This window comes from Salvelinus namaycush, chromosome 31 (genome assembly GCF_016432855.1).
Source record: "Salvelinus namaycush isolate Seneca chromosome 31, SaNama_1.0, whole genome shotgun sequence".
Taxonomy (NCBI): domain Eukaryota; kingdom Metazoa; phylum Chordata; class Actinopteri; order Salmoniformes; family Salmonidae; genus Salvelinus; species Salvelinus namaycush.
In genome coordinates this window covers 11,773,784-11,795,466 of record NC_052337.1, presented here as the reverse complement: position 1 = coordinate 11,795,466, position 21,683 = coordinate 11,773,784, and the positions used below count along the sequence as shown (strand labels likewise).

The following is a 21,683-nucleotide window of genomic DNA, read 5'->3' as shown; positions in this document are numbered from 1 at the left end:
TGACAAAACAGGCTACCTAAATATGGTTCCCAATCAGAGACAACGACTAACACCTGCCTCTGATTGGGAACCATATCAGGCCAAACACAGAAACAGACAAACTAGACATACAACATAGAATGCCCACTCAGATCACACCCTGACCAAACAAAACATATAAACATACAAAGCAAACTATGGTCAGGGCATGACACTTGCAAGAAGTACATACTGCATCAGAGACTCAGAGACTCCACAACGTCACAGATACTTCAGCAAGGGATGTACTGTTAACCAACCAGGACGTGGGAGGAGAGGACCAGCAACACAGAAGAGGGGGTAGTGTCAGGAGAATGTGTCTAGTCAAGGACACACACCAAGGCCACAGCATCTGTCAATGTGCATGGGAGAGAGAGAGGAGAGAGAATTAGATAGAATGAGAGGGAGAGAGACAGGCAGAAAGAAAGGGAGAGATAGAGATGGACAGAGAGAGATAGAGAGAGAGAGAGAGAGAGAGAGAGAGAGAGAGAGAGAGAGAGAGAGAGAGAGAGAGAGAGAGAGAGAGAGAGAGAGAGAGAGAGAGAGACAGACAGACAGACAGACAGACAGACAGACAGACAGACAGACAGACAGACAGACAGACAGACAGACAGACAGGCAGGCAGGCAGGCAGGCAGGCAGGCAGGCAGACAGACAGACAGACAGACAGACAGACAGACAGACAGACAGACAGACAGACAGACAGACAGACAGACAGACAGACAGACAGACAGACAGACAGACAGACAGAAAAGCAGGGAGAGAGAAAGGGAGAGACTGATTGACAGAGAAGCAGAGAGAGAGGGCACCGACACACATACTGTAGAGAGCAAGAGGATGAGCATAACTACTACTACTACATAACTACTACAAACGTTACAGTTGGCACTATGCATTGGGGCAGGTACGGCAGGTCCTGGTATCCAGGTCCGGCAGGTCCATTGCGGCAGGTCCTGGTATCCTCCAAACCCAATGGTGTCGAGCGTTACACCACTCCAGCCAACACTTGGCATTGCGCATGATGATCTTCAGCTTGTGTGTGGCTGCTCGGCCATGGAAACCCATTTCAAGAAGCTCCCGACAAACAGTTATTGTGCTGACGCTGCTTCCAGAGGCAGTTTGGAACTCGGTAGTGAGTGTTGCAACCCAGGACAGACGCACTTCAGCACTCGGCGATACCGTTCTGTGAGCTTGTGTGGCCTACCAATTCGCAGCTGAGCCATTGTTGCTCCTAGACATTTCCACTTCACAATAACAGCACTTACAGTTGACCGGTGCAGCTCTAGCAGGGCAGAAATGAGATGAACTGACTTGTTGGAAAGGCGCCATCCTATGACGGTGACATGTTGAAAGTCACTGAGCTCTTCAGTAAAACCATTCTACTGCCAATGTTTGTCTATGGAGATTGCAAGGCTGTGTACTCAAGTTTATTCACCTGTGGCTGAATATGCCAAATACACTAATTTGAAGGGATTCCACGGGGGGGGTGCACAAAATAATTTAGGTAACAGGGATCTTGATCCAGGAGGGGATTGAATGTCTCTGCTGTAACCAAAAAGCTTGATCTTGACATCTAGTCACTTAGCTAGCAAGTTAGTAAACCAAATGCATAGCTGGAGCACTGAGCTGCATATCATTTATTTGACACATCTTAGATTTCTTGTAGTTATACTTAACTTAACTAATAAGCATTGGTGTAGAACGCACCCCCGCTGCCCCCCCCCCCCAAAAAAAGTACCGATTTTTAACAACAGTATTCAAAAGTCGGTATTTCTCAATACCCCGGTATACGGTATAAATGGTATATCGCCCAAGCCTAACTACTACCACTAATACATCTACTAATACTACTACCTATATCTTCAACTTTCTATGTGTCTCAACAACCTCTACACACTGGGTATCTTGTTTACAGTCCCATCAGTTGGTTAGCTGTGTCAATTCCATCTGCTGTGCTAAATAGATAGAGGGGCTGAAATGCTATGTCCATCTTTTGTCATTGCGTCACTTGGCTACTGGGCATTGTCCAAGCGTTCATGTGAGATGTCAACAGGGTCAAACACAAAACTTCAGCTGCACTCGACATGACATCTCTTACCCCTCTCTCTCTCTCTCTGTCTCTCTGTGTTGTCCCATTACGACCCAGGAGCCTCTGTCTACAGTGGGACCTTGTCTGACTGACCCTCAGGGGCCTGTCCTGACAAGCAGTCCCTGTTCCAGCTTTGCTATGTGCTTGTCCTGCTCTCTCTATTGCTCTCATTCTCTAGGACAAAAATAAATCGTTATTTTTTTATTTAACCAGGCAAGTCAGTTAAGAACAAATTCTTATTTACAATGACGGCCTACCGGGGACCAGTGGGTTAACTACCTTGTTCAGGGGCAGAACGACAGATTTTTACCTTCTCAGCTCGGGGATTCGATCCAGCAACCTTTCGGTTACTGGCCCAATGCTCTAACCACTAGGCTACCTGCCACCCCTTACTGGGGAACTCACTCTGACATTTCCTGGAACTCTGGTATTCTGTGGTGATTTGTTCCACACATTTGGGCTAGTCGATAATACTTTGCATCACAATGAGAACAGAACATCCAGTATCTATCTGGTTGTGGACATGGGTGAGATACAGAAGAGATTAACATGGAGGTCTCTAGATTTGTGAGTCAGAAATACAGATAAATTCAAGATAAATCTCTCAAGTTATATCACATGCTTGTACGCACATACACATGTACACATGTACACATGTACACACACACACACACACACACACACACACACACACACACACACACACACACACACACATACACACACACACACACACACACACACACACACACACACACACACACACACACACACACACACACACACACACACACACACACCTCTGCCACCTCATATCATAAATAACCCAATGCATTGAGAAGAAGCCCTAGCTATGTCTGATTGGCCGGGAAGATGAAATCTCAGCGGGATGGGTGAGATGGGATCCTGTTGCTACAGCAACGGAGGTGAACCTCCCCCCACTCACCTCGCTCTCAGTTCCTCTATGAGACAGTTACCTCATACGTGGAAAGAGCTCTGAAACATCCATCTATCAAAGAGGCGATCAGCATTTACACAGCTTCATAATGACATCACTGAGGCCTGCAGGTCCCCTGACACCTACTGTCTTTAATGTTCCCCTACTGTCAGAGGAGGCGGCCTGGGATCAGACAGAGAAAAGAGAGGGAGATTAATGACAATATGAAGTCTGTTTAATGCCTCGTGTCTATCTCAGTCTCCCACAAAATTAGTTATTTGACAGTCAGAGTTTCTCTGTGATACTGACCTTCAGGTTTCATTACAGGACCATGTCATCAATTTATGATCCTAAAATAGAGAGGTCAGTCAGATCATTTTTCCCACGATCTGGACTTGATCAAACAAACACCATGTCGAAAGCTTGGTTCATGAGAGGACAACTATTCTGCTTCAGTTAGTTTTTGCATCAGCACCTTTTCCTTTGATACAGGCAGAGATGACATTCCCCATGGGACGGTGCTGCCTATTCTGCTCAAAGAAAGGCCCCTTTACAAAATCCTTGCAAGATATAATTCTACCAGTTAACTGTGTCATAATGGGCGGACAACTGTTAGATCCTGAGATTGGGTCTGCTCTGCTCTCACCACATTTCCTCAACAGAGAACAAGGGAATCCCTCTCGGACACAAAATAATCGCAGGCAATACACACGCACAGGCACACACACACACACATATTCACGCACATACCTACACAAACACGCCCACACCGAGAAGAACAAAGGAAGAAGCTGCAGGCTACACTGGTCTACAGTGATATGAAACTGTTGATTATGTAAACTGGCTTTTTAAAACAGCAAAAGTATGGTCCTCAACCCTCATTCAACAATCACACAGTCAGAAATATGAGAATTCTCATTCAATATGGCCACAGATGAAAACATTCCCAATGTTTACTGTCTCAACCAATCAACTATCTGCTCTCTTTATGTATTATCCAATGACATTACATCTCTGTCTGATTTGTCCAATCCACAAAGGTTGTTTGATACTCCCACCACCAGGCAAAATCATCCCAAGTGTCTGAGTATCGCCCTGAAAATGAATCTGTTTTTCTTCTCTTTTCTGCAACCATATCCCTTTCTCCTCCCCAATTCATAACTCACATTACATTAGCCTCTAAATTTGCAAGGCAAGGAAAACAATATCCTGTCAAATAAAGCTTTCATCCTAGCAAGCACATTTGGTTCCTTGGAAGTTGTGGGAACGTATGTTTTTGGTATCACATTGGTTCTGGGAACGAAGCTATACGTTTCCTGACTTGTAAAACTGAATGTTTTTTAAATGTTCTGAGAACAGAAATGAAAATGTTACCTGTTCTGGGAATGTTTATTTTTAGGTTGCAGGGAGGTTCTAAGAAAGTTTTACTCTGGTTCATTGAAAGTTGTCCTGGGAGGTTTTTAGTAACGCTCTGAGAACGGAAGTTATAGGTTATTTGGAGGTTTTTGAATAACTTCCTTAAAACTTTCACTGAATGCTTGAATAAGACTTTTAATAATACTGCTATCTTGTTTTTGGTTAACTTTTTTGAACTCCAAGCACAGATAGGACACACGGCAATTAATACCTTAGGCATTAATGATGAAATTCAAACCTATAGTATAATCTTCTGTTCTCAATCCATTGAATTAGTTCACTGCTCCACCAAGATGGCGCTAGCATGCCATGTTTTTTTACTCATTCAAGGCTGTTCATTTTAGTCTATTCACACAGACCCCATTTTAAAGAAAACAAGCACTCTTTAAGATCAGGTGTGGCAAATTAGTGGGTGCGGCCAACACACCTGAACACACTTAACAAGATAAAGGATAGAGTTTTGTTGATGCTGAGAACGAATGTACAGTACCAGTCAAAAGTTTGGACAGACCTACTCATTCAAGGGTTTTCCTTTATTTTTACTATTTTCTACTCTGTAGAATAATAGTGAAGACATCAAAACTATGAAATAACACAGATGGAATCATGTAGTAACCAAAAAAGTGTTAAACAAATCAAAATATATTTTATATTTGAGATTCTTCAAATAGCCACCCTTTGCCTTGATGACAGCTTTGCACACTCTTGGCATTCTCTCAACCAGCTTCATGAGGTAGTCACGTGGATTGCATTTTAATTAACAGGTGTGCCTTGTTAAAAGGTCATTTGTGGGATTTCTTTCTTCTTAATGCGTTTGAGCCAACCAGTTGTGTTGTGATAAGGTAGGGGTGGTATATAGAAGACAGCCCTATTTGGTAAAATATCTAGTCCATATTATGGCAAGAACAGCTCAAATAAGCAAAGAGAAACGATAGTCCATCATTACTTTAAGACATGAAGGTCAGTCAATACGGAAAATGTCAAGAACTTTTCTTTATGTGCAGTTGCAAAAAAACATCAAGAGCTATGATGAAACTGGCTCTCATGAGGACTGCCACAGCAAAGGAAGACCCAGAGTTACCTCTGCTGCAGAGGATACGTTCATTAGAGTTTAACTGCACCTCAGATTGCAGCCCAAATAAATGCTTCACAAAGTTAAAGTAACAGACACATCTCAAAATCAACTGTTCAGAGGAGACTGCGTGAATCAGGCCTTCATGGTCGAATTGCTGCAAAGAAAACACTACTAAAGGACACCAATACGAAGAAGAGACTTTCTTGGGCCAAGAAACACGAGCAATGGACATTAGAACGGTGGACATCTGTCCTTTGGTCTGATGAGCCCAAATTTGAGATTTCTGGTTCCAACTGCCATGTCTTTGTGAGACGCAGAGTAGGTGAAGGGATTATCTCCGCATGTGTGGTTCCCACCGTGAAGCATGGAGGAGGAGATGTGATGGTGCTTTTCTGGTGACACTATCGGTGATTTATTTACAATTCAAGGCACACTTAACCAGCATGGCTACCACAGCACTGTGCTGCGATACACCATCCCATCTGGTTTGCTCTTAGTAGGATTATCATTTGTTTTTCAACAGGACATTGACCCAAAACACACCTCCAGGCTGTGTAAGAGCTATGTGACCAAGAAGGAGAGTGATGGAGTGCTGCATCAGATGACCTGGCCTCCACAATCACCCGGCCTCAACCCAATTGAGATGGTTTGGGATGAGTTGGACCACAGAGTGAAGGAAAAGCAGCCAACATGTGCTCAGTAAATGTGGGAACTCCTTCAAGACTGTTGGAAAAGCATTCCTCGTGAAGCTGGTCGAGAGAATGCCAAGAGTGTTCAAAGCCCTCATCAAGGCAAAGGGTGGCTACTTTGAAGAATATAAAATATAAATATGTTTAAAACTTTTTTGGTTACTACATGATTCCATATGTGTTATTTCATAGTTTTGATGTCTTCACTATTATTCTACAATGTAGAAAATAAAGAAAAACCCTTGAATGAGGGTTTGTTTATGTGTAACTCTGTGTTGTTGTTTTTGTCGCACTGCTTTGCTTTATCTTGGCCAGGTTGCAGTTGTAAATGAGAACTTGTTCTTAACTGGCCTACATGGTTAAATGAAGGTGAAATAAAATTAAAATAAATAGAAACCACAACAAAACTTTAGTACTGTTCAGAGAAAAGTCTAACAATGTTATTTAAAAACATATACAGCACCAGTCAAAAGTTTGGATGAGTTGGACCGCTATCCTGCACCATTCCCATAAAGCTGTGGGAAGGCTGTACGCAAAATAACCATAGGACAACCAAGCGCTCACCAAGCTCTAAGAAACATATGGTTTTCAGAACATGATGTGCTAGCTGGGATGGCATGCACCAGAACATTAAACAGACAAGCTACAGTTCTTTAGTGCTCTATAGATACCCCTCCTTGACTTGAACCACAGGATCAATCCCTAAAAACCTTAAGTTCATATATTACAGACTGTGCTTTTAACTTAGAGAACTGGGCAGGCTTCTAATGAAGCACACTAAGTTTAAGTGTGAGAGAGGCACATTCAGGATTCTATGGGACTTAAAGTAATAGTGAATAGTTTCCATCCCACTCCCACTGTTCTGCCTCAAAGCAAGAGATAACAACTATCTTTGGATATTATTCAAATCGCTGTAATATATGTACTACTTACTCAAAAAACGAATGCATGGATTTCTGTAACAAACTGGTAATATATGGATATTACTTAGCCAAATCTCTTGAGTTTAAGTTGGAAGCAACCACTTATGGGAGAATTTGGGCTTTAATGTATTGAGAACCATGTGAATCAAATCAACATGGCTGTGTAGAAAAGCTCTCATAGGTTAGAGATGTCATCAATAATGAATTTAGGATGCTCCCAGATAGTCTAGCGCTGCTGTCGTTAGGGAGCAGACAGGAAACTCTCTCTATTTCTCTGTATCTCTGTATCTTTGTATCTCTCTCTCTCTCTCTCTCTCTCTCTCTCTCTCTCTCTCTCTCTCTCTCTCTCTCTCTCTCTCTCGTCCATTAGGGATGCTCATTCTGCTACAGAGGAGAAAAATGAAACTGGGAAATTAGCCAGCAGCAAATTGATCAGACCCTTCTGTACCTTTCTGAAGGAACTAGGGCTATGGGGACGAGCACTGCTCACTGGTGCTGAGCTATATATTCTCTCCTGTCAAAAATATGCACTGACAGAATGTGCACTGACAGACATACTGTTATGGGTCAGAGAGTCCCAATAGGAGTAGTTTATGACAACGATGAGGTCATCAGGCATGTTTATATATTAACCCCCTTCCCTCAATCTTACACACAATCTAGTACCTGAGTTTATCTATTCGATTTAATGTATTGATGATATAATAACATTTTGTCATGAATGTACTTTACATATCTGTCAATGGATAGATAGCTTCTTTTGCAACATGATGATATGAAATATTGGACCCAAAGCAGGCCCTACTGTACCATAGAACAAAGTACAAACAGTCCGAGAAGCTGCAGTCCAGTCCATGGAATGAATGTATCGAAGTTGGTATCAGACAGATTTGTGTTTATTTAATTGATCGCCTAAATGTTTAGCTTAAAATGTTGATTAAGTATTATTTCTTCACATTTGTGGCACAGAAATGTGCACAAGGCAAGGCAATAGGCCTATGTGTGGATGTTCCAAAATGCACACAGCACATACATTTCATGGACAGAGATGGAAATATTGGTTAGAAATTTAGAAAGAGGGGAGATCTAAAGATGCAACAACTATCATGTGCTGCTAGACAATGAAAGAAAGTTGAAAGAAAACCAATAGAAAGGGAGAACGCATACTGTAAAACTTCAACTAAACGCTGAGTCTCAAATTGCTGCCTGTCCCTTTTAATAGCCAGGCAACGGCACACATTTCAGCAAATAAACACCTGTTTCAAATAAACGCTGGGTCTAAATGAATTGTTTACGAGGTTACCATGAATTACCATTCATTGTTTACAAGGTTTAATGATTGATTTGTTACATTAAAAAATTCAGTAATGAGTGCATCCTTCACTCATGCTGCCAAACATACCCTCGTAAAACTGACCATCCTACCGATCCTCGACTTCGGTGATGTCATCTATAAAAATAGCCTCCAACACTCTACTCAACAAACTGGATGCAGTCTATCACAGTGCCATCCGTTTTGTCACCAAAGCCCCATACACTACCCACCATTGCGACCTGTACGCTCTCGTTGGTTGGCCCTCGCTTCATACTCGTCGCCAAACCCACTGGCTACAGGTTATCTACAAGTCTCTGCGAGGTAAAGCCCCGTCTTATCTCAGCTCACTGGTCACCATAGCAGCACCCACTCGTAGCACGCGCTCCAGCAGGTATATCTCACTGGTCACCCCCAAAGCCATTTCCTCCTTTGGTCATCTTTCCTTCCAGTTCTCTGCTGCCAATGACTGGAACGAACTGAAAAAATCTCTGAAGCTGGAAACACTTATCTCCCTCACTAGCTTTAAGCACCAGCTGTCAGAGCAGCTCACAGATTACTGCACCGGTACATAGCCCATCTATAATTTAGCCCAAACAACTACCTCTTCCCCTACTGTATTTATTTATTTATTTTGCTCCTTTGCAGCCCATTATTTCTATTTCTACTTTGCACATTCTTCCACTGCAAATCTACCATTCCAGTGTTTTTCTTGCTATATTGTATTTACCTCGCCACCATGGCCTTTTTTTGCCTTTACCTCCCTTATCTCACCTCATTTGCTCACATTGTATATAGACTTATTTTTCGACTGTATTATTGACTGTATGTTTTGTTTATTCCATGTGTAACTCTGTGTTGTTGTATGTGTCGAAAAAACATCAAGAGCTATGATGAAAATGGCTCTCATGAGGACTGCCACAGCAAAGGAAGACCCAGAGTTACCTCTGCTGCAGAGGATACGTTCATTAGAGTTTAACTGCACCTCAGATTGCAGCCCAAATAAATGCTTCACAAAGTTAAAGTAACAGACACATCTCAAAATCAACTGTTCAGAGGAGACTGCGTGAATCAGGCCTTCATGGTCGAATTGCTGCAAAGAAAACACTACTAAAGGACACCAATACGAAGAAGAGACTTTCTTGGGCCAAGAAACACGAGCAATGGACATTAGAACGGTGGATATCTGTCCTTTGGTCTGATGAGCCCAAATTTGAGATTTCTGGTTCCAACTGCCATGTCTTTGTGAGACGCAGAGTAGGTGAAGGGATTATCTCCGCATGTGTGGTTCCCAATGTCAAGCATGGAGGAGGAGATGTGATGGTGCTTTTCTGGTGACACTATCGGTGATTTATTTACAATTCAAGGCACACTTAACCAGCATGGCTACCACAGCACTGTGCTGCGATACACCATCCCATCTGGTTTGCTCTTAGTAGGATTATCATTTGTTTTTCAACAGGATATTGACCCAAAACACACCTCCAGGCTGTGTAAGAGCTATGTGACCAAGAAGGAGAGTGATGGAGTGCTGCATCAGATGACCTGGCCTCCACAATCACCCGGCCTCAACCCAATTGAGATGGTTTGGGATGAGTTGGACCACAGAGTGAAGGAAAAGCAGCCAGCATGTGCTCAGTAAATGTGGGAACTCCTTCAAGACTGTTGGAAAAGCATTCCTCGTGAAGCTGGTCGAGAGAATGCCAAGAGTGTTCAAAGCCCTCATCAAGGCAAAGGGTGGCTACTTTGAAGAATATAAAATATAAATATGTTTAAAACTTTTTTGGTTACTACATGATTCCATATGTGTTATTTCATAGTTTTGATGTCTTCACTATTATTCTACAATGTAGAAAATAAAGAAAAACCCTTGAATGAGGGTTTGTTTATGTGTAACTCTGTGTTGTTGTTTTTGTCGCACTGCTTTGCTTTATATTGGCCAGGTCGCAGTTGCAAATGAGAACTTGTTCTCAACTAGCCTACCTGGTTAAATAAAGGTGAAATTAAATTAAATTAAAAAGTGCATATACCACAATTGTTGTATACCCACTTCTCAAGGCACCACTTACTACACCACTGCTCCTAAGCCTGTGTTTACCACATACCTTATTTTCGGCGTTTAAACAAATAAATAAAAAGGCTTGAGCCATGGCAGAGTTAGTGCATGTACCGTAGTGAGTTGCCCATAAAGACACAATTACTATTGCTCTCTAAAGCAGGGACGGAAAGCTCAGGTCATAGTTTGGAGGGTGCATAATGTGCATGGGACACTGCCCCCTTCCGGTTGTAGGATGTAATAGATTTATGTTCAGTATGTGTGAAATTAATTTCGTTTGTTATAAACACAACCAGACGTCGGGCAGCTAATGGGAATTGAGATGTCAAGATAATGATCATTTTACTCCAAGATAGTCCATTTGTCAGAAGAAATATGCGTCTTAGCTAGACATTTGGAAATCCAGCGTAAAACTAGTCAACAGCCACGACCGGGCGCAGCCATTTTTGAATGTTCCAACTAAATCGTGAAAAAGTGGAGAATAAAACGTATATATTTCTATCTGTTCGTTTTTTCTTCTTCACAGAACTTATGAATTGTATGGTAAAACAATACATATAATTAGTCAATGCATAATAAAATGCTGTGCTTATAACAAATCCAGCGCAGCGAAAGCAGAATGTTTTTGAATTGCCAAACCATTTCACCCTTTACTCTCGCAATAGTACAGTCAGGGGCAACATGGCGCTTGGCAGTATCGGCGGCTCCATCCGAATACTGCTTCACGATTGTCCCTCAAAGGGATTACTTTGTGGCCGCATACAATCGGACTGTATGGCATGCAGAGTAGGAGGTATATGAATAACCTATTTTATGGTTATGGTGCAGTACCTTGTCGACAAACCACCACACGAGGAATCTGTCTCAATCAATGTCACTGTTGCTGTGACAGCGGCTGAGTTGTCTTTCCTTGTCCGGTTTTCATATTTAGGCTGGAACTATTTAAAATTTCTAGACGAATTTGTAATGCATGCACTCAATTTCCACAAGTTGTTCAGCTCCATGGGCAAGTACAGTAGCACAGTACTCCTGTCAGAGACGGTCGAGAAAATCTAGTCTAATATCATCTCTGCTCCTGTTGCTCCATTCATTTCAGCAAAAAGGCATCTATTGTCAGAGGATGTTGTCAAACTACAAGAATTTCAGCAGCGGAAACAGGCAGTGGCTCATCAAGTGTCCGGATCAGAAAGTAGGCTACTCAAGTTTTAATGTGACGTGGACAAGTACAGTGACATGCCTCTCTTGCAAGCTCCAAATACAACAATGCAGTAATCAATATCAATGCAGCACTAAACATAAGGTAGAACATTGGGTTATTATGGGGTATTGTGAACAAAAACACACAAGAAATGAAAATAAGAACACAAGAAAGTAAGAAGCTATATACAGGGTCAGTCCCAATACCATATTTACATTGTGCAGGGGATACTGGAGTGATAGAGGTAGATATGTATAGGCGTAAGGTGACTAGGCAACAGGGTATATGATAAACAGCTTGTCGGTTATAAGAAATGATAGCAGATACATTTTGTTAAAATAAAGTAAATACAAACGCCAAAAGATTCACAAAATAGAAATGTCCTTGTTTTTGAAAGAAAAGCCTTTTTTTTGTCCATTAAAATAACATAAAATTAATTTGAAATACAGTCTAGACATTGTTAATGTTGTAAATGACTATTGTAGCTGAAAACGGCAGATTTTTTATGGAATATCTACATAGGTGTACAGAGGCCCATTATCAGCAACCATCACACTTGTGTTCCAATGGTACGTTGTGTTCGCTAATCCAAGTTTATAATTTTAAAAGGCTAAATGATCATTAGAAAACCCTTCTGCATTTATGTTAGCACAGCTAAAACTGTTGTGCTGATTAAAGAAGCAATAAAACTGGCCTTCTTTAGACTAGTTGAGTATCTGGAGCATCAGCAAGAAGGCCAGTTTTATTGCTTCTTTAATTAGAACAACAGTTTTCAGCTGTGCTAACATAATTGCAAATGGGTTTTCTAATGATCATTTAGCCTTTTAAAATGATGAACTTGGATTAGCTAACACAACGTGCCATTGGAACACAGGAGTGATGGTTGCTGATCATGGGCCTCTGTACACCTATGTAGATATTAAATTAAAAATCAGCCGTTTCCAGCTACAATAGTCATTTACAACATTAACAATGTCTATAATGTATTTCTGATCAATTTGATGTTATTTTAATGGACCAAAAATGAGCTTTTCTTTCAAAAACAAGGACATTTCTAAGTGACCCTAAACTTTTGAACGGTAGTGTATGTATGTATGTATGTATGTATGTATGTATGTGTGTGTGTATATATATATATATATATCTATAGATAGATAGATAGATATATTTCTATATATATCTGTCTATATATATATATATATATATATATATATTTCTATATATATAGAAATATTTGCAAATATATTAATGAAGCATAGTGGTGGCAGCATCATGCGGTGGGGATGTTTTTCAGCGCAGGTACTGGGAGACTAGTCAGGATCGAGGGAAAGAAGAATGGAGCAAAGTACAGAGAGATCCTTGATGAAAACCTGCTCCAGGGCGCTCAGGACCTCAGACTGGGGCGAAGGTTCACCTTTCAACAGGACAATGACCCTAAGAACACAGCCAAGACAACGCAAGAGTGGCTTTGGAACAAGTCTCTGAATGTCCTTGAGTGGCCCTGCCAGAGCCTGGACTTGAACCCGATCGAACATCTCTGGAGAGACCTGAAAATATCTGTGCAGCGACGTTCCCCATCCAACCTGACAGATCGTGAGAGGATATGCAGAGAAGAATGGGAGAAACTCCCCAAATACAGGTGTGCCAAGCTTGTAGCGCCATAACCAAGAAGACTTGAGGCTATAATCGCTGTCAACAAAGTACTGATTAAAGGGTCTGAATAGTTCTGTGAATGTGATATTTCAGTTTTTGTTTTTTAATAAGTTTGAAAGAATTTCTAAAAACCTGTTTTTGCTTAGTCATTATGGGGTATTGGGTGTAAATTTATGAGGGGGAAAAAACCATTTAATCAATTTTAATAAGGCTGTAACAAAATGTGGAAAAAGTCCAGAGGCTGGAATACTTTCTGAATGCACTGTATATGTATATGTATGTGTGTATATATGCATGTCCTTACTGCTTGGGTCTAACTACTGTACCTCAACTACTTATTTTGAAGTTGACAGACCATTTTCTATTCTGCAGGTCATTATTTGGAGGTATTCAATCGGAAGCTAAAGAAGAACGAGCTAATTTTGAAGGATGAGCTGAAACTGCTTCTACACCTATGCCAATCTACAGCCAGAGGTGCCATCTACAGGTATGGGTCACACAATAAAATACTAGTTTCTCACTAATGCATTGTGGCCACTGGCCAGATGAGTATCCTGACAATTAGCTGTCAAAACAGACCTGAAGATCAAGTCTACTCATCAGCTGTGTTACGGACAGATAAAGCATTAGTCTGAAATAATTTAATGCAATCTTGAAGTTTGACTAATGTTGGCATTCTTACTTAGTTATGGTTCTGTATTATTTACGTGTATGTTTGTGTGTTCTGCATGTTCGTTCCACTGTCCAGGTACCACGAAGATAACAGTAATGTAGCATTTGGAGAGTTTAAGTTTGGTCCCCTGTTCATGAGGCTGTGCTATGAGCTGGGGCTGGAGGAAATGGCTGCTGCTACTCTGACAGACAAGGTAACAATATTTATATGCAGCACTTGGACTACAACAATCAGGGAACAGTCATAATCAACATCTGGACTAAGTGCTGTCATGAACTAAGTGCTGTCATAGTAACTCTAGTCCTCTTGACTAGGGCATTGATTGACGTTTACACATACTGTAGTTTGTGAAGTTGTAAATATACTATTATTTATCTATATTCTCTAACAGGACATGAGAGGATTCTTTTCGGACTAAACTTCCTTCAATATTGCCATAGACATGTTGTTTATGAAAGGATTATATGAGAGTAGGTGGCATCCTTTTACTATTAGAAGGCAGACACATTAAACTATAAAGGTACATTTTTTAGATGACTGATCTTTGTCATCACTAAACAATGTCTATAACACTAGGTTCTCTGGATGTACTAAGAGACATGAAGAACCAAGGTATGCCATTCAACAAGGACACATTCACACTAGCAACTGGTACCTGCTATAAACTGGTGAGGATTTGTCCACCTTGCAGACATTGTATTGGTCCACCCTATAGACAGTCGATTTAATGCCCTATTTCATGTTTACCAGAATACCCCAGAGTCCTATAGAATCTGTACTGCCCTGATAGAGGAGGAACAGACCAAAGGACACATTATGCCCAGACATGCCTACTGCTTCACTGTGGCTCTACCACTTAGACAGGTTGGTAATCTATTTTTTTTCTCTCTCTCGCTCTCGCTCTCTCACTTTCACTCTCACTCACTCTCTCACTCATACAAATGTGTTTAAATATATTTTATTCTCCTTCCAGAATGATGTTGAAAAAGCACAATCCATGTTCTGTCAGATTATGAGCACTGACAGCAGAATATGTCAATATCTCAAAGTGAGTTCTAATATTCACTGTCTTTACAATAACTTTGTAACTGTGTTAAGCTGTCAGTCAGGGAGCAGGCTATTTGATGATATTTCTGGTGTTCCAGGTGCTGATACTGGCTATGGCAGGAGCTGTGAAAGAATCACTCTCTGTCTTGACCTTAGCTTTGGGATCCAGCAGCCCTGCATTTATAAAGAAGCCTGAATTCGCACAGGAAGTGGTAAGTAAAAAAAACTCCAAATGGATGTTTAATGTCTGATGCATAACCTATGTGTAATTATCTCTGAGTCATCCAGTCACAAATATAATTCATCAATACATCTATGTGTGTGTGGTCTCTTTCTCAGGTGGACCTGGTGCGTCTTCGGAGCGAGGACAGTCCTCTGATGGCGAGAGTGGAGCAGGCAGTGTCCCACCTCCAGCAGGCAGGTCAGGTGAATCAACGAAACGTGGACGAGATGTTGTGTCATACCCCCATGGGGAAGAAGAGGATGCCCATGGGGATAATGGACGAGAGACGGATCAGCCGGAGGACTCTGAGGCCTCTGCAGTCCACTCTGTTGTCAGAGTGAATGGGACTAGGTGTATCTCTCAGCGTGTTTGAGGGGATCAAGGTGAGGCGCAGAATTGTGAATCTTGATCAGGTACTGAGTAGGTTTTTGGGAGGGGATTTGCAGATCAGTGATTCTGCGCAGTCCAAGTGCAATGTAGTCGATTTTAAACAAACATTGTTTCATTCTAAACTCTGCCTTAATTGTACCAGTCCCTGTCACAGCCATGGGGTCTTCTCTCACACCACCCAAGCAAGGCTGAACAGATGTCACGATCGTCAAAGGGAGAGAGATTGGACCAAGGCGCAGCGCGTGAAAAATACATCTTCTCTTTATTTTAAGAAGAAAAATGAAACAAAACAACAAACAGACGACCGTGAAGCTAACAAAAGACTAAGTGCAAACATGCAACATAGACACAGACAATTACCCACAAAAACCTAGTGCCTATGGCTGCCTTAAATATGGCTCCCAATCAGAGACAATTAATGACATCTGTCTCTGATTGAGAACCCTTCAGGCAACCATAGACACAGCTAGACTACTATACTAAACATAAACCCAACTACTCTAATAAACCCCCTAACCTTACAACCACCCTAGACACTACAAAAACACATACATTCACCATGTCACACCCTGACCTAACTAAAATAATAAATGAAAACAAAGATAACTAAGGCCAGGGTGTGACATAACCCCCCCCTTAAGGTGCGAACTCCGGGCGCACCAGCATAAAGTCTAGGGGAGGGTCTGGGTGGGCGTCTGTCCACGGTGGCGGCTCTGGTACTGGTCGTGGTCCCCACCCCACCATAGTCACTACCCGCTTTCGTAGCCTCCTCCAACTGACCACCCGCCAACTTAACCCCACTGGATTAAGGGGCAGCACCGGACTAAGGGGCAGCACCGGACTAAGGGACAGCACCGGACTAAGGGGCAGCACCGGACTAAGGGGCAGCACCGGACTAAGGGGCAGCACCGGACTAAGGGGCAGCACCGGACTAAGGGGCAGCACCAGGATAAGGGGCAGCACCAGGATAAGGGGCAGCACCAGGATAAGGGGCAGCACCAGGATAAGGGGCAGCTCCGGACTGAGGGACGGCAGCTCCGGACTGAGGAACGGATCCTGGCTGGATGACGGCTCTGGCGGATCCTGGCTGGACGGCTCTGGCGGATCCTGGCTGTACGGCTCATGGCTGGCTGACGGATCTGGCTGCTCATGGCTGGCTGACGGATCTGGCTGCTCATGGCTGGCTGACGGATCTGGCTGCTCATGGCTGGCTGACGGATCTGGCTGCTCATGGCTGGCTGACGGATCTGGCTGCTCATGGCTGGCTGACGGATCTGGCTGCTCATGGCTGGCTGACGGATCTGGCTGCTCATGGCTGGCTGACGGATCTGGCTGCTCATGGCTGGCTGACGGCTCTGGCAGATCCTGTCTGGTTGGCGGCTCTGGCAGATCCTGTCTGGTTGGCGGCTCTGGCAGATCCTGTCTGGTTGGCGGCTCTGGCAGATCCTGTCTGGTTGGCGGTTCTGGCAGATCCTGTCTGGTTGGCGGCTCTGGCAGATCCTGTCTGGTTGGCGGCTCTGGCAGATCCTGTCTGGTTGGCGGCTCTGGCAGATCCTGACTGACGAATGGCTCTAGCGGCTCCTGACTGACTAACGGCTCTGACGGCTCGGGACAGACGGGCGGCTCTAATGGCTCGGGGAAGACGGATGGCTCAGACGGCGCTGGGGAGACGGATGGCTCAGACGGCGCTGGGGAGACGGATGGCTCAGACGGCGCTGGGGAGACGGATGGCTCAGATGGCGCTGGGGAGACGGATGGCTCAGATGGCGCTGGGGAGACGGATGGCTCAGATGGCGCTGGGGAGACGGATGGCTCAGATGGCGCTGGGGAGACGGATGGCTCAGATGGCACTGGGCAGACGGATGGCTCTGGCCGGATGAGGCGCACTGTAGGCCTGGTGCGTGGTGCCGGAACTGGAGGCACCGGGCTAAGGACACGCACCTTCAGGCTAGTGCGGGGAGAAGGAACAGGGCATACTGGACCCTGGGGACGCACATTAGGCCTAGTGCGTGGTGCCGGAACTGGTGGTACCGGGCTGGGGACACGCATCTCAGGGCTAGTGCGGGGAGCAGCAACAGGATGCACAGGACTCTGGAGACGCACAGGAGGCTTAGTGCGTGGTGCCGGAATTGGTGGTACCGGGCTGGAGACACGCACCATAGGACGAGTGCGTGGAGGAGGAACAGGGCTCTGGAGACACACTGGAAGCCTGTTACGTGGTGTAGGCACTGGTGGAACTGGACTGGGGCGGGGAGGTGGCGCCGGAAATACCGGACCGTGCAGGCGTACTGGTTCCCTTGAACACCAAGCCTGCCCAACCTTACCTGGTTGAATGCTCCCCGTCGCCCGACCAGTGCGGGGAGGTGGAATAACCCGCACCGGGCTATGTAGGCGAACCGGGGACACCATGCGTAAGGCTGGTGCCATGTATGCCGGCCCGAGGAGACGCACTGGAGACCAGACGCGTTGAGCCGGCATCATGGCACCTGGCTCAATGCCCAATCTAGCCCTACCAGTGCGGGGAGGTGGAATAACCCGCACCGGGCTATGAACACGTACAGGAGACACCGTGCGCTCTACTGCGTAACACGGTGTTCGCCCGTACTCCCACTCTCCACGGTTAGCCTGTGAAGTGGGCGCAGGTCTCCTACCTGCCCTCGGCCCACTACCTCTAAGCCCCCCCCCAAGAAATTTTTTGGGCTGACTCACAGGCTTCCTACCGCATCGTCGTGCTGCCTCCATTCGCCGGTATCCCTCCTCGCACTGCGCCAGAGAATCCCAGGCGGGCTCCGGCACTCGCCCTGGGTCGATTGCCCACCTGTCGATCTCCTCCCAAGTTGTGTAGTCCAGATTACGCTCCCATTGCCATTCCTCCTTGCGCTGCTCCTGTTGCCGCTTATCACGCTGCTTGATCCTGGATTGGTGGGTAATTCTGTCACGATCGTCAAAGGGAGAGAGATTGGACCAAGGCGCAGCGCGTGAAAAATACATCTTCTCTTTATTTTAAGAAGAAAAATGAAACAAAACAACAAACAGACGACCGTAAAGCTAACAAAAGACTAAGTGCAAACATGCAACATAGACACAGACAATTACCCACAAAAACCTAGTGCCTATGGCTGCCTTAAATATGGCTCCCAATCAGAGACAATTAATGACATCTGTCTCTGATTGAGAACCCTTCAGGCAACCATAGACACAGCTAGACTACTATACTAAACATAAACCCAACTACTCTAATAAACCCCCTAACCTTACAACCACCCTAGACACTACAAAAACACATACATTCACCATGTCACACCCTGACCTAACTAAAATAATAAATGAAAACAAAGATAACTAAGGCCAGGGTGTGACAACAGAGATGCGCTCTCTCCCTACACCCAGACCTGGACTTTATAGCGACCTATAGTGTACCAGTCAGTGCAATGTACCTCTCCTCTCAGCCAGAGACCCTTTTGTATTCCTCCTTTTTGATCATATTCTTCACCTGTTCACATGCAATGGTACAGGTATACTAGTTGGTTCTATGTCTGGGGAGCCCCTTCAGAGCATTTCAGACTTTTAACTGCTGACTGTGAAAAGGTTAGTTGAATCCAAGGGACACCAATGTGTGCAAAAGAAGAATGTAATGGTGTATGTGAGACAGATATGTATAAACATGTCATTATTTGTGATTTATAGGGTAATACATATTGAATGAAATAAAAGCTGCTGTTGTAGAACTCTTTATTTTATTGTTGAATAAAGAGTCCTTCTTTACATAAGTCAAATCAAAATGTATGTGTGTCACATGCACCGAATACAACAGGTGCAGACCTTACAGTGAAATGCTTACTTTACAGGCCCTTAACCAACAATGTACAGTCGTGGCCAAAAGTTTTGAGCATGACACAAATATTAATTTTCACAAAGTCTGCTGCCTTGGTTTGTATGATGGCAATTTGCATATACTCCAGAATGTTATGAAGAGTGATCAGATGAATTGCAATTAACTGCAAAGTCTCTCTTTGCCATGCAAATGAACTGAATCCCCCAAAAAACACTTCCACTGCATTTCAGCCCTGCCACAAAAGGACCATCTGATATCATGTCAGTGAGTGTTGACGAGGACAAGGCCGGAGATAACTCTATCATGCTGATTGAGTTCGAATAACAGACTGGAAGTTTAAAAGGAGGGTGGTGCTTGGAATCATTGTTCTTCCTCTGTCAACCACGGTTACCTGCAAGGAAACACGTGCCGTCATTATTGCTTTGCACAAAAAGGGCTTCACAGCCAAGGCTATTGCTGCCAGTAAGATTGCACCTAAATCAACCATTTATCGGATCATCAAGAACTTCAAGGACAGCGGATCAATTGTTGTGAAGAAGGCTTCAGGGCGCCCAAGAAAGTCCAGCAAGCGCCAGGACCATCTCCTAAAGTTGATTTAGCTGCGAGATCGGGGCACCACCAGTACAGAGCTTGCTCAGGAATGGCAGCAGGCAGGTGTGAGTGCATCTGCACGCACAGTGAGGCGAAGACTTTTGGAGGATGGCCTGGTGTCAAGAAGGGCAGCAAAGAAGCCACTTCTCTCCAGGAAAAACATCAGGGACAGACTGATATTCTGCAAAAGGTACAGGGATTGGACTGCTGAGGACTGGGGTAACGTCATTTTCTCTGATGAATCCCCTTTCCGATTGTTTGGGGCATCCGGAAAAAAGCTTGTCCAGAGAAGACAAGGTGAGCGCTACCATCAGTCCTGTGTCATGCCAACAGTAAAGCATCCTGAGACCATTCATGTGTGGGGTTGCTTCTCAGCCAACGGAGTGGGCTCACTCACAATTTTGCCTAAGAACACAGCCATGAATAAAGAATGGTACCAACACGTCCTCCGAGAGCAACTTCTCCCAACCATCCAGGAACAGTTTGGTGACGAACAATGCCTTTTCCAGCATGATGGAGCACCTTGCCATAAGGCAACAGTGATAACTAAGTGGCTCGGGGAACAAAACATCGATATTTTGTGTCCATGGCCAGGAAACTCCCCAGACCTTAATCTCATTGAGAATTTGTGGTCAATCCTCAAGAGGCGGGTGGACAAAACAAAACCCACAAATTCTGACAAACTCCAAGCATTGATTATGCAAGAATGGGCTGCCATCAGTCAGGATGTGGCCCAGAAGTTAATTGACAGCATTCCAGGGCGGATTGCAGAGGTCTTGAAAAAGAAGGGTCAACACTGCAAATATTGACTCTTTGCATCAACTTCATGTAATTGTCAATAAAAGCCTTTGACACTTATGAAATGCTTGTAATTGTACTTCAGTATTCCATAGTAACATCTGACAAAAATATCTAAAGACACTGAAGCAGCAAACGTTTTGAAAATTAATATTTGTGTAATTCTCAAAACTTTTGGCCACAACTGTAGTTTTAAGAAAAATACGTGGTAAAGTATTTACTAAAATAAACTGAAGTTAAAAAAAAATAAAGAAGAAAATAGAAAACGAACAAATAATTAAAGAGCAACAATAAAATAACAGTAACGAGGCTACAGTAGCGGGGGCACAGGTATTAGCATACCCATGGCGGGAAAGTCCAGCATGCCATTTTCTGATTGGGGGGCACCAACACAGAGGAAAACAGCCCACAAATGAGAATCAAACGTTTGGACACACCTACTCGTTTTTCTTTATTTTTACTCTTTTCTACGTTGTAGAATAATAGTGAAGACATCAAAACTATGAAATAACACATATGGAATCATGTAGTAACAAAACAAGTGTTAAACAAATCTAAATATATTTTTTCCAAGACTGTTGCAAAAGCATTCCTCATGAAGCTGGTTGAGAGAAGAGAGTATAGCGTATACAAAGCTGTCATCAAGGCAAAGGGTGGCTACTTTGAATAATCTCAAATATAAAATATATTTTGATTTGTTTAACACTTTTTTGGTTACTATATGATTCCATATGTGTTATTTCATAGTTTTGATGTCTTC

The 21,683-nt window shown here is 43.6% G+C and overlaps 1 protein-coding gene across 1 annotated transcript; it reads left to right on the top strand.

Moving 5' to 3' along the window:
• The first annotated feature begins 13,302 nt into the window (after positions 1-13,302).
• On the top strand, positions 13,303-15,938 carry LOC120026429 (pentatricopeptide repeat-containing protein 2, mitochondrial-like). The gene is made up of 9 exons (XM_038971287.1): positions 13,303-13,352; positions 13,739-13,853; positions 14,115-14,232; positions 14,431-14,509; positions 14,616-14,707; positions 14,790-14,903; positions 15,013-15,087; positions 15,185-15,298; positions 15,426-15,938. Exons 4-9 carry the CDS (start codon positions 14,482-14,484, stop codon positions 15,648-15,650), a joined length of 648 nt encoding a protein of 215 aa, XP_038827215.1. The 5' UTR covers positions 13,303-13,352; positions 13,739-13,853; positions 14,115-14,232; positions 14,431-14,481; the 3' UTR covers positions 15,651-15,938.
• The last annotated feature ends 5,745 nt before the right edge of the window (positions 15,939-21,683 follow it).

Excerpts from the sequence above, each read along its gene's own strand:
- LOC120026429 (XM_038971287.1), top strand. The coding sequence starts at position 14,482 with ATGTTGTTTATGAAAGGATTATATGAGA. Across the intron at positions 15,088-15,184 it reads GAATATGTCAATATCTCAAA|GTGCTGATACTGGCTATGGC; the intron begins GTGAGTTCTAAT and ends CTGGTGTTCCAG. Across the intron at positions 15,299-15,425 it reads CTGAATTCGCACAGGAAGTG|GTGGACCTGGTGCGTCTTCG; the intron begins GTAAGTAAAAAA and ends TCTCTTTCTCAG.